General features: G+C 45.0%; 1 protein-coding gene across 13 annotated transcripts in view; it reads left to right on the top strand.

Moving 5' to 3' along the window:
• The window catches only part of TSPOAP1 (TSPO associated protein 1), a 66,199-nt gene that overhangs the window by 22,915 nt on the left and 30,184 nt on the right, over positions 1-13,100 (top strand). For 11 of the 13 annotated variants that reach the window (XR_009746458.1, XM_061470603.1, XM_061470609.1 and 8 more), the window contains exons 6-14: positions 2,129-2,236; positions 3,089-3,172; positions 4,561-4,650; positions 6,258-6,380; positions 6,638-6,742; positions 7,098-7,148; positions 8,544-8,564; positions 12,060-12,243; positions 12,562-12,782. Coding sequence is in view for 11 of the 13 variants with exons in the window: in XM_061470603.1 (XP_061326587.1) it covers positions 2,129-2,236; positions 3,089-3,172; positions 4,561-4,650; positions 6,258-6,380; positions 6,638-6,742; positions 7,098-7,148; positions 8,544-8,564; positions 12,060-12,243; positions 12,562-12,782 (987 nt within the window). In the remaining 2 variants the exon portion in view is untranslated. The remainder of the gene's footprint in view (positions 1-2,128; positions 2,237-3,088; positions 3,173-4,560; positions 4,651-6,257; positions 6,381-6,637; positions 6,743-7,097; positions 7,149-8,543; positions 8,565-12,059; positions 12,244-12,561; positions 12,783-13,100) is intronic. The other 2 variants (XR_009746459.1, XM_061470602.1) reach the window with 1 other exon arrangement.

Here is a 13,100-nt window from a genome sequence, read left to right as displayed (position 1 = left end):
TCACCCGGTTGCTTTACGAAGCTCTCGGTAATGACAGTGTTCCGGGGCAGTCTCACGGTTGTTGCCTGTATGAGGACCCACCAGCTGTGCTCATTCGTTGCTCTTATAGAAGGCATGTTAAATATTCATTCCTTGTTCGTCCTTCCCAAGCCACTCCCAGTTTACAGGCCCCTCTCAGCCGTGTTTGGTTTTAGTTGTTGTTGCTGTTTCTTTACAGCTTCTCCCATTTTTCAGGGTTTATCATCTTTGTTTCCTCCTGGTGTCCATTTTCTCTGTACTTTTTTTTTGTGCTGGGGAAGCAGTGCTGCTCACAGTATCCGGGCGCAGTATCACTGATTTATATGGTGGCATAATGAAGTTTTCTCTCCCATTAGATCTCTGTGCCTTTTTGTCTAAGCACTGGGTTCTATTAAAACATCATTTGTCTGATGGCCTTCTGTAAGCTCTGTGTCATGAGGCCCTCTTCATCGTTTGGCTCTTTGCGCTATCAGTACATGCAGAGCATGGTTCCTGCTGCCTTTTCACTAGTCCTTTCGTTTTTACTAGGAATTTACCAGATAGAAAACCTCCCCCCTCCTCCTGTGGTGGCTCAGTGTCTGCAGAAGCCTTTTGGACCACTGTAGCTGCATGTGTTCAGTGCACTCAGGCAGACTGTACTGATCTGGGTCTCCCTCACCCAGTTGTCTGCTAACAACTCTTTACAGATTTGTGAGTGTGGGTTCTAGTTCCCCACTATACTTTTGTTTGGGGTATTTTTTAAGTATCTGCCTAATCTTTGTTGTCATTTCTATCAGCTTGCCTGGAACACATGTCAGATGTGTTTCCGCTGATCTCCACTGGAGTACTCTTCGTATTTGCCACCTTTCATTTGCTTCATATTAAGGCAGTGTCACAGAGGTGACACACTGCATGCCTTGAGTCACATACTGCTGAAGTGAGGGATTCAGTTCATGCTGAAGGGGGTTTTTGAACCCTTGGGTGAATATTACCTAATCTTGGTGATTTGTTACTGTTTATATTGTTGGCCTCCACAATTCTTATAGACAATTCAGTTTGAGAGAGATCCTCAGCTATGTTCTTCATAGTCTGAGATTTCTACCCTGGTGGCCCCTGACCCTCCAAATTGATAGAATCAAGGAACCCTAGAATGGTTAAATTTGTAAGGGACCTTAAAGCTCATCCAGTTCCAGCCCTCTGCCATGGGCAGAGACACCTTCCACTAGAGCAGGTTGCTCCAAGCCCATCCAACCTGGCCTTGAGCACTGCCAGGGATGGGGCAGCCACAGCTTCTCTGGGCACCCTGTGCCAGTGTTCCAAGTTCCTGTTCCAAATTCCTCCATGACGAAGAGGGATGCACAGACTTCTGATTTTTTGACCTTTCTTTGCTGTGCACTGGTCTTCCTTGGACAGCCCTTCCATACTTTGATTTTCAACTGACTCTGCAGGTTCTGTTGTGCAGGAACCTGCATTATGGTGTTTCTCATGGATGCTCTTTATTTGTCTGGTTCAGGAGAGTCTGTCCTCATTGTCAGAAGATTTTATGGCTGATAAATAGCAATGAGACTAAGCTGGGCAGAGAGCTCAACTGAGGTTAAAGGCTGAAGTGGAGTCACCAAATCCTGCTGCTTGCTCTCTGTGCAAGTTGGCTTTGGCGATCCTAAAGGTCACCTCTCCCTAAAATCTATTCATCAAAAATAACTTTAAATTCAGGGTTGAAAAGTTTATCACAGCCCTTTTGACAATGTTAAGTCAAATAGCAATTGAGAGTGAAAATTCAGAGGACTGAATCCATCTTCTTTATTGTTTCGGAGAGGGCTGTGAGAGGCGTTAGGTGAGGCACAAGTGGAAACTTGGATCTGAGAGCTTTCCAGAGCCCACTGTAGCATGTGGGTGGTTTAATCAAGCTGCGTTGATCTGTGCTGGGCTCCTGAAAACTCCCAGCACAGACCTATGGTGGCTGAGATATCCCTAGCATGGTTTTTACCTTTCTTCATGTCCAGTGCAGAGGTTTTTCTGCAGAGCGTTGTGCTCTCTGGTGGTACTGTCAAGAGACCCTCTTCTCCCTCTCTGTGCATGATGTTCTCTACAGTCCTGGCTGTCCCCAAGCTCTCTGCATCTTGCTTTCCAGGTGGAACCAAGTGTGCAACCGCTGGGACCTGCTTCTGAAGGACATGAAAATTTCCCTCCCAGAAATGCAATAACAGACCAAGAGAGCAGCCAACAGATACAGCAGCTGGTGAGTGGTGAGCCTGGGTTTGGGTGAAGGAGTGCTCTACTTTCCCTTGGGGTTTTCACCTATGCAATCCATGCAGAGAGCTTGGGGAGTGAAGTCTTTCTAGGTGCAGGAGCGCTGCAGAAGTGGGAAGCCTGGGGAGTCCTTGAGAAAGCGCAGGCCATCTGCATGGAGAGTTGCTAGGTGGCATCTCCAGGTACTGGCCTGGCGGGGGAGTATGTCACACTAAAATGAGAGGGAAACATGCCAGTAGATTTTGTGCTGTGTTTGGTTTAGCCTCACTTGAACTGGAAACAGGTATGGCTGACCTGGGACAGATGTTATGTGGGGAATATGTCCTGTGTGAATTATTCCAGCAGACTAGGACACAAGGAGGTTTGGCAGTTTGTATCTATCTGAGGAACCAAGAGTGGTAGCAAGAAACTGCAGTTAAAGGTACATAACCAGAGGGATGTCTGCTCTCTGTTAGATGTCAGTTGGATTAAAGTAGGAGCTATGATAGCACAGCTGGCGTTTCAGGCTGGATATTTTGCACAGCTCTGTCTTCTTGTCCCCTGCATCCTGTTCTCCACACTGTTCCATACAAAATAGGAGCAATCTGTGCAAATGGGAAATGCAGAACTGTTCCCAGAAGACGAAAGGCTCAGGGGAGGAGGGGAAGAGCTGCTTCACTGGGAAAGTTTTTGGGCTTTTAAAAAATCTCCCTGGGTTTTTATATTGTTTCTGCTTGCCACAAAGTTTTTCTAAAGAAAATTAAACTGGTTAATGCATCATTGGGGCTGAGAAACTGGGCTTGAATTTCTCACACACTTCAAGAATGTGACTTGTTAATCTACTTATGCCTGTTTCATGCAGGAATTTGAACTAAAGAAAAAGCGTAAAAAATGTGAAAACCTTGAGCATGAAGTGAGGAAAAAGCATAAAAGATGCAAAGAACTGGTAAGTGTTCTTATTGACTGCTGCTGTGAGAGTGATGGCAGAAGAGGAGCCAGGTTGTTGTGTGCCTCTCTTGGGTTCTCTTCAGTTTATCTTAATAAGGAGCCACCAGCCTTTCTCTTAATTTGAACAGTGTCACAAACTCTAGGCTCCAGCCCTTGAGGCTGGAATTGTTTGTTTAGTCTGTCAGCTAGCTGTGGCTTGAGTATAGCTGCAGAAATGACTGGATGGAGCTCCATGGCCTTTGCGAGCTCAAGGAGACACTTGACATTTTCACAAGCACTCCAGACAAGTAACGAAAGATTTCTGCATCTTGAGATGGTAATTGCACAAACCAACAGCCTTTTGCTCATGCATCTTATTTGTTGGGTGAAATCTCACCTCTGTTTAATGTCGTGGAGGTTTTGTAGGTCATATCACAGCATCTGAATTTCTCCCTTCTTTTCTACTTTGCTGAGCGGCACTGGTGGCGTGAGTAATTGTGATAATGTATAGTTTAAGCCAAGCATACTTACCTTCTGAGTAGATACTTTATGTCTTGCTCAAATCTCAATTCAGGTCAGTTCTAATGCACAGCTCAGATCATGTGCAGTTCATTGTGCATAGCTTGGTGTCATTGCCTGGGTTAGAGTGGAGCATTTAAGGAACACTACCTTTTCAAGGTCAAGAAGGGACCAACTTACTGGGATGTAGGCTGTGCATGCAGGGAATTAGCTCTTGGGATAGCCAGACAATATTTGGTGATCTGTAAAACATCGGGATGGGGAAATGTATGTGTGAATATGTGGAGTCGTGTAATCATGCAACTGTTGAATTCCTCTAATGCTGTACAAAGCTGCTGCAGATGGACTGGACCTGACAAAATCAGTCAATGTCTCTCCTGTCTGCTCAGAGACAACATTCTCTAAGGCAAGAGGGATAGCTAGCTCTTATTGCTGAACTCCAGAGTGGACCCTGGTGTCAGAGCCAGGCATTTAAAACTCTGGAGTTTGCAGCTTAGAACTCTCTTTTGCATTGTTCTTCCAAATAATATTCCTTCCTTAACTGAAATCTGTCAGGAAGATTGATCTTGAACCAACTGAGAAAACTGATCAGTTTTTGTAGGTGGAGATGTAAATAATGTGGCACTGGAGCTGTGAAGGAGACAAGGAAAGGTCTTTCTCTATCTAGGCTTTGAGGCTACATAAAAAGAGAAGAAACTTGAAAGATGGTCTGCCACAGGGCTGGTGCCTGCTGGAGAAGTGCTGCATGTTTTTGGCTTCTACCGCTCAAGCAGCATTCCATTAGCATCTTGTACCATCAGTCAACAGGAATAGTGGAGCTGCCCTGCTGAGTTTTGGGGGAGTTAATCTGAGGTCCGTGGTGTGGTAATGCCTGCTCTTTCTGAACAGGAGATCCAGCTGCAGGAGGTACAGAGTGAAAATGCACGACTGGCTGAAGAGAACTTGCAGCTGAACGAAAAGGCTGGATGGGCAGGACAGGTAACAATCAGTGTCCTTGTTTGTCAGATGAAGCATTGGCTTCTGTGAAATTGTGCTGAGGAGAACTTGCTGGCAGTTTAGGTGTTCAAGTTGCCAGCTGAGTAGTGGTCGTATGCCAACCTCTGTCCTGTGCAACTGCACTACTGCATCATAACTGCAAGCGGAGCAGCTACTGACCTGTTTTTATTGGAGTTTCCCAAGGCTTGAGTGAGATGCTTTGTCCTTACTTAAGTTCATGCTTGGGTTTACCTGTCGTAACTTGTTCATTAGTTCATAACCAAAGATAGAAGGCGGTTGGTAGGGAGCAGGATACACTGGTCACAGCAGAACCCATCACTGCAGGTAGTGCAAACATATAGAATCATAGAATGGTTTGGGTTGAAAGGCACCTTCAGAGCTCATCTAGTCCAACCCCCCTGCCATGATGAGGAACATCTTCAACTAGATCAGGTTTCCCAGAACCACATCCAGCCTGGCCTTGAATGTCCCTAGGGATGGTGCATCCATCACCTGTCTGGGCAACCTATGCCAGTGTTTTACCACCCTCACTGTAAAGAATTTCTTCCTCACATCCAGTCTTGATCTCCCCTGTTTTAGTTTGAAACCATCACCTCTCGTCCTATCACAACAGGCCCTGCTAAAAATCTCTCCCCATCTTTCTTATAGGCCCTTTTTAACAACTGGAGGTTCTTACAGTGTGTTTGAAAATCCTCAGTCACCTCTGACATTGTTTGTCATGCTGGAATAGGGGTTTTGGTGGCTGATGTGGAAGGGGGACCCCCCCCCCCCGCAATTCAGATGGAAACCACAGAAGCTTCAGGCCTTAGGACAAAGGCAGGATATTTGCAGTGTTCAGTTAGCAGAGCAGATTTCAGTGGAGGGTGGTTGCACCTTGGAGGATTGTGTTCTAGGAACATGTTGCATGTAAGAATGATAGAAGAGTTGGTACTCCATGGATTTCTGTGCCCAGCTCCTTCTCTGTACAAATGTAATCCGCAAGAACGAGAAAGCCACTTGTCTGTGCCGTGTGTCAATGTTGCCGCCATGCATAAGGTTTCCCACATATTTAATAACTGTTTGTTCTCAGTAGAAATGTTTGTCTTCTCTTGATAATCTGCATTGCTAATAGTCATCAAGCCAGAGTGCACTTTAGAACCAAAATAAGTTGCTGGAATTTCCTGCAGTAAGTGGAAAAGTTCAACATGATTTCAGCAGGCTGCTGAGCTTCCTGTACTGTTCTCTACATTTAACCCTACAATCCAGGATTAAAAAAGCTTTTAGACCTTTGTGCTTTAGTCATATCACTTCAGTCTGTAGCCTGTTCATATCCCAGTTCCTTCTTCCTTGCAAATGAGGAGGGGAGATGAGTTTAGTGCAAATCAAGTGTTTGTCACACTGAGGACTGATACAACTGCTTGTCTATTTGTTCTGAGTGAAAGCCATGGGGAGAGGAGGTTCGTGGTTTTGGTATCATGACAAGTAGAAATCAGGTCTGCAAAACAACCTACTGAGATACAGAAATAAATTGTCCTTCATTATTTATACCAGGAATACCTATGACTGATTACATGTGAATACTGTGCTAAATGAAAATCCTTTCTCTTCAGGTTGAAGCTGAGAATGCTGACCTGAAATTGCAGGTGGTTTTGGTTACTAAGGAACGGGATTCAGTAATTCAGACAAATCAAGGACTGCAAAGCAAGCTGGAGAATCTAGAGCAGGTGCTGAAGGTCAGTAGGACCCACATGGCTGGAAGGACTGTTTGGACACTTCAGCAATTTGAGTGGGAGGGGAAATAAGGTGGCCATCACTGATTTAAGGATTTGCTTTGGCTGTTGCTTTGGTTTGTGGTAAGAGTTTCTTACTTTCTCCTCTGCTTGATGATGACATGAAGTACAGACCATGCTTTGAGTTCATGTCTGGTGATAGGACACAGGGCAGTGTTACAGTATTGTCACCGTTCAGCTGTCTGTGACTTGTTCTGCAGCACATGAGAAATGTGGCTGAGCGGAGACAGCAGTTGGAAGTCGAGCACAAGGAAGCACTGCTAGTCCTGCAGGAGAAGCAAGATGAAGTCAGGCGGTTGCAGCAGGTATGCAGTATGTAAGGGAATGGAGGTTTTACTCTCTGAATCCTTGGAAAGTGATGGGAGTCCTGCACCCTGTTTCTTTGGAAGTACAACATATGGAGGAGGTATATGTGAGTTTACAGGATAAAGTAAACCAGGGAAGCGTGTTTGTGTCTAGGCAAACTCTGATACTTGAGCAAAATGAAGGGTTTCTCTCTTCAGTGGCAGTTCTGGTCTCTCGCTGCTGTTTATCCAAAGACCAAGGACACTTTCAGTCTGTACACTGTTCTATATAATGATCTGTCAAGGTGGTGATGATAGTAGAAGTGAACTTAGGTAGTCTGCTTCCCTATTTACTCCCTTTCTTATTTCTTCTTAGGCGCAGGCAGAGGCAAAAAGAGAACATGAAGGAGCAGTACAGCTTCTAGAGGTAAGACAGAAGAAAATGAGATGGATTAATGGCTGCAGATTTGGTATCTTTTGTTCTTAGTGTCAGTTCTTAATCTGAGCCTGAGCAGAATGCCTTGCTGTACAACCCCTGGCCAGTGAAATCCTATGCTGAGGAGGCCATGGCCCTGTCTGTACTGGGAACTTACAGTCAGAGATGGCAGGCTGCATTGCCTGCGTTTACTGCTGTGCTGTGGCTGTTTGGAGCCCAGGAGAGTTGAGCAAGTTGGTAGGTGTTCTTGTTGGAGTAGATTGCTCTATGGCTGCAAATAGCATCTCCTTTGAGGGGGGCCTGACTGTAGAACCCAGTACTGCTCGGCTCCTACTGAATGGGATTGAAATTGTTGCAGGCTGTGTGAATTTCATGGGGAAGTGACATGATGTGTTGCCCCACTGCTATATCCTTTCTGGGACATCTGCCTTTGGCTGCAGAGACAGGATCAGAGCTGATGTGGGTGCTGCTCTTACATCAGTTGATGTTTAGCAGCCTTTAAGAGAAGGGAGGTTTGATGCTTGCCAAATGTTTTCTGAACTAATTCATTGAAAGATTGGAGAAGCTACTTAGGTTTAAAGTATACATCTACCTGTGCAAAGGAAGAAAGGGACAGTCGTTTTGTGTTTCAGAGACTGGTAGTATTCTGCAAGGGCCTCATCAGTTAAATATTCTTGAGTTCATGTTACTGGTACAGAGATGCTTTATAAGTCAATGAGACCAAGAAGACCAAAGAAAGAGACATTAAAAGCTAGTTTAATGTGAAGAAACATTTATTTATGCAACTTAACTATAATCACAGTCATTCCAGAATATCAGTGTTGAGCAAAATTAGGGGGGTTGGCTCAACTTTGCTGTTTGTTGTCTCACCAGGAGCAAGGTGCATGACTTAGCAGGCTGTTACCTGCTTGAAATAATGTCAAAGCCAGTTTTTTAGCTGTGGCTTGGTTCTCAGCACTGCTTGGTCTCAGGCCTGGGGAAAGGTCTGGACACCAGGTGTCCGTTCTGTTGATTCTGTGGGTGCTTGAAATGTGCTGGGAAAAGAGGGCTTGAAATTTATCGCTGCCACTCAAAGGATGTTGTGCTTTGGCTCAAAGCATACCATGATTTGGAGGCCCTCAAAAAGTGCATAGCTTTCTTATTTGTGTATTTGGTATGTGGAATTTGGCTTTTGTTTAGCAAGTAGATGCTTCTGGGAATGAAGTGGGAATCTCAGTATGGAACAAGGCACACATTGTAAGCCAGAGAGAAAACAATTGCATTCAAACTGAGGGTTGGGTTGTCTTTGAGTTACTAAACTCAATACTTTGCATTATTATTGAGTTTTGGCTAGTGTAACTGCTGATATGGGTTTATATTTCTCTTTGCTTTTCTTATTGCTACCAGAGTACTTTGGATTGCATGCAGGTACTGCTATAATCCTGTCAAACAGGACGTTTTTCTCCTATGTCCTAACTTTGACAGTTGCTTGATGTTCTTGTTTTAACAATACTCTGGAAAAGATTGCAAGAGTGTCATCGCCAAGAAAGAAATGTAATTAAAGGAGCTCCTGCTGAGTTTGATGGAGCAGCTGCTTTTCTCTTTAGATGCTTTGCTTTCTTGACCAATTAGATTTAGGAGCTTTATTTTGTTGACACTTCCACATTTTAAGACTTCTCCAACTGTGCCCTTTCTCCATGTGTTACATACATTTAAAGGTCTTTTGGGAAGCACTTACAGCTCAAAGGTGAAGTGTTTCCTTCAAAACCCAAAAGCAATGGCAATACTGCAAATGTAAATGTTGTGGAGAAAAAGAGAGGTCTTGCTGGCTTTGGATGGAATTGGTTGGAAGATGGGAAGCAAGACTGGGAGTAATAGTTTTCACAGAAGAGGTAGTAACTGATGAAGTTATAGTGTGGGAGCTGTGTTGTCTGGCCTGGTCCCAGATGATTTGGAAAGCTTATATGGAAGTGCTGGTGCTCACAGCTGATACAAAACTGCTTCTGCAGTCACTGTTAGATCTGACTGCAAAGAGCCATGGGAAGATTAAATGTCAGGTAACACTGTGCACGTGGAGGAGAGGCATCCATGATTGAACACACACAGGCTCTGAACTACCTCTTGGGGCAGGAAATGCAGTACAACCTTATGCACAAGTTTGGTCAAAAAAGCAAGTGCTGTGTTGGGAACATTTAGGAAAAGAATTTGGAGCAGCCTGAAGACATTATTAGGGCATATCCACATCCCGAAGAAGTAGCACTCATATCTATGTGGAGTTAGAGATGTTCCTCTGATCCTTCTGATGTTAGCCCTGCTTTGAGCAGGAGTTTGTACTGCAGTCCCATAGAGATCTCTCCTAGCAACATCATGATTCTCTGGTCTCAAAAACATACAGCAGAAGATTTGGAGAAAGGTAACAATGGACATCTGGCTGGGGGCTGTCACATGTAGGGGAAGTGTAATAGGGCAGCCAAGGAGAGAAGACAGGGCTGAGCTAGTGGTTGGATCTAGCTTGGTGTGGAGAATCAGAGCAAGCTCCTGAATTGGTGACTGAACTGATCCCACCATGCTCTGCGCCCTGCTCTTGCAGCCTCTTCTGGTAATCATGCTACTCAGTCTGAGCTGGTGTGAGGCTCCTCTTTCTTGCCCTTTTGGGTTGGACATAGACACAAAAGTCTCCTGTCTCTTCTGTGTCTGGGGCTTGATTCCTGCTGGTTCCCTGAAGCTCCTGGCAATGTCCCTAGGCTGCTCCTCCTGATCCTCCTGCCTCCTACCCCTGTCCTGGAAACTTGCTGCTTGCTCAGTTGTGTGTGAACCTCTGCAAGTAGTCCACTAGAAGTACACATTGTGTGTGATGTGGCAGTAATACTTAAGGGATGTTTGTACATTGTTTTGAATAACACAAGATCTAAAAGACACCTGACTAATGGGGTATCTCAGCATTAAATTGTGGGTTATCCAGCCTATCGGCTTGGCCACCAATATAAATGGATTAAAACTGTGATTAATGCATTTAGAGAACCCAGGTACTATTATGATGCTATTAAACACAATATCCAGATGCATCTGCTGGCTCAGGTCTCTAGACAAGATGGGAAAACCTCTCTAGTCGTGCAGCATTTCTCTGCCTGTCTCTTGTCATAGGCTGCATCCCAAGGTGGAATCTGGCAACAGGTGTTGGTCTAGAGGAAGCCCTGCTTTGATGCAGTGCAACTATTCTGGCTGTTCATGGTTCCTTTTCTCTATTAAGATGAAATGCATAGGGGAGAAGCATTTATGTGAAAGATCTTAACTAAGTAAATTCAAGCACTCATGGTTGCAGAGAAACCCTGTACAACGTGACTCAGTGAATAAGGAGTTGAGTAAGTGGAGAATGCAGAGACTTTTGGAAGCTGCTCATGGCATCTGATACTTTCTTTCAATTTCAAGACAGTTACCTCTTGCCAGACTTCAGAGAATTCACGGGGCTTCCTTTGGAGACTGAGAGCATCTAGCTAGTAGTGAAGAAAACAAGCAATAAGCTGACATGTTTCAAACAGATACGTCACAATAAAATAAAGATGCACCCTCGTAGGTCAGTTGGGAATGAGTTAGAAAGGCTTTGTTGTACTCTAGACTAGAGAGAAAGTGTTTTCCAGGTCATACGTGTTATTTTTAGAGCTGCCTCAAACCCAGACTTTGTCCCTCACAATCTAACATGGCATGTTTAATTTTTTGAGTTGGAAGGAGAAAAAGACACTTGAAACACATTTTGCAGAATGGAAAATTTTGAAGAGTACAATGCAGCTGTGTGTTTCTATGCTTCTTACCTATGCAGTGATGAGTGACTGCAAAGCCTGCTGTGATCTCAGTCCAAAGAGAAAAAGGGGAACAAATGTCATTTCCTGCGAGGCAGAGTATGCACCTCAGCCAGATGCATTAATGCTGAATGAAATATTGTCTCAGTTGAAGAATGACTGATGAGATGATACATTCCCATCCAGCACTAATGCTTTTTGTTTACTTGTTAGCTGAGGTGCATGAGCAGGGTCTGTGCAGGATATCTGTCTAGGAAGACAGGGTAAGCTGTTGCCTGGTGGGACAGTGAGAAGAGGGAAAGGAGCAATTGCATTCTCTGGGAATTGATATGCCTGCACTTGGGGAGTATGTGGGGATGTGTATAGAGAGGCAGGACTCAGCAATATTTTGGGAGGAGGAGATCTAGAGATGGTAGAAAGAGAACACTAGAAAATACAAATGATTCTCTAGTAGGAACATGTCCTTCCCTCTCCATAGTATTTCCCAAGGCTCCCCTGCATCTCATCTTGCTGAGATGTATCGTTCCTGGAGCATATGATCCCTGTAGGACCTGGTGGCAAAGTGGGTGGGCTGCCTGCAGCAAAGAAATGTTCTGCAATATGGGCCAGGTGCTGATGCTCTCTGCTCTTCCTAGTGCCTGGAGAGCCAGGATCTGGAGAGACAATCAAGCATCCTGCCCAGAATGGTGGGGAGGCCAGGGGAAGGTTTTGGGAGCTTGCTGAAGCCTCTGGAGTGATGGATGAGATAGGGCATTGGGAAAGCAGTTCCTTTTAGAGGCATGATTTTGACTCTCCAGTAAATGTACAAAGCCTTTTCAATCTTCTTTTCGAGGCTTATTCATCTTTTACTTCTGTCATCTGGTCCTGTGCAGGGCTTCGATAGGATATCGAAGTTCAAAGCCAGCATTTCAAGTCTGTAGTCAGTCTCCTCATGGATGAGGAGTCTCAGGTTTTCAAAGACACTATAGGTGCAGAGCTGCCATTTCCTAATGACCGGTCCTGGGCAGGGCTCACCTCTGGCTTCTTGGAGTCTGAGATCCGCTGAAAAGATGCAGTAAAGACAAATGCTGTTTGGAGCCTCACTCATGATATATGTTTGTGACTCTACTTGTGTTTTTCCTGTCAGGCCCGGGTGAAGGATCTAGAAGAGCAGTGTCGCAGCCAGACAGAGCAGTTCAGCCTCCTGTCTCAGGAACTCAAACAGTTCCGGCTTCAAACAGGAAAAATCGACCTGCTCACCTCGACCTTGGTTACTTCCGAGCTTCCTCTTGCTCTGTGCAGCTCTACCCCACAGCCCCACTTCGAGAAGGGTAATTGCTGGAGATGCTGGAAATGAGTTGGTTTTTGGTTAGCTGGAAAGTGTACAGGAAATAATGCAAATGTTTAATTCACTTTTGGGATCTCTGTCTCTCTCTCTTATAAATAGCTTTGGTTTCTTTTGAAGTCATAAAGAGAAGTTGGCATTCTCTCACCAAAGAGCCCGGGGTGTCCTGTGTGTTGCACTTTCAAATAAGTCACATTTTTTGACACATCAGCTGCTCTAAAGAGTGTTTGCTTGTGGTGGTGCTCACTGCTGATCTTGTATTCTGCCTGTGGCTAAAAGTAGTGGATGGATTGTTTTATTGCAGAATCAACTGTTCCTGGAGTGTTCACTCACCAGAGCACAAAGAAGGTTCACAATGAAGAGACTGATGAGTTGCAGTCAGCGCGTCAGGCGCCTGATACCACTGTTGGCTCCCCAGTTGCTGCTGCCAGTTCTCAGAGGCAAGCCAAGAAAGTGGAATCTCAGTCAAACTCTTCAAAATCAGAATCCATGCAGAACAGCCCAAAATCCTGCCCAACTCCAGAGGTCAGTATGGGAGTTCCCTCCATGGCCTGTGCTTTCTAACCACAAAGGAATAGCTGAGAGCACCAGTAATGTATTCATTCCCTCCTGGCTGCCTGAAGAGAATGGGAAAAATAAGAGAAGAGCTGTAGGAAAAAATATAAAAGGCCTTGGAAGCCCATGTCTGTATTGCTCATTTGAATGTATTGCTGTGCTCCAAGGAGGAAACAACTGGCTAGACAGCTGGGAGCTTGGAGAGGGAGTGGGGAGGGGAGGTCGATTGATGGGTGGTACAGAAAAGCTCTTGCTAAGCTTCCTTGTGACATCTCTGCTGCCATTAAA

This window comes from Pezoporus flaviventris, unplaced genomic scaffold (assembly GCF_033815535.1).
Source record: "Pezoporus flaviventris isolate CSIRO_AGI_PZ_B2104156 unplaced genomic scaffold, CSIRO_AGI_Pfla_v1 ptg000063l, whole genome shotgun sequence".
In the NCBI taxonomy this organism is placed as follows: domain Eukaryota; kingdom Metazoa; phylum Chordata; class Aves; order Psittaciformes; family Psittacidae; genus Pezoporus; species Pezoporus flaviventris.
Note: the sequence above shows the minus strand (reverse complement) of the source record. Positions and strands in the feature narration are given on the sequence as shown.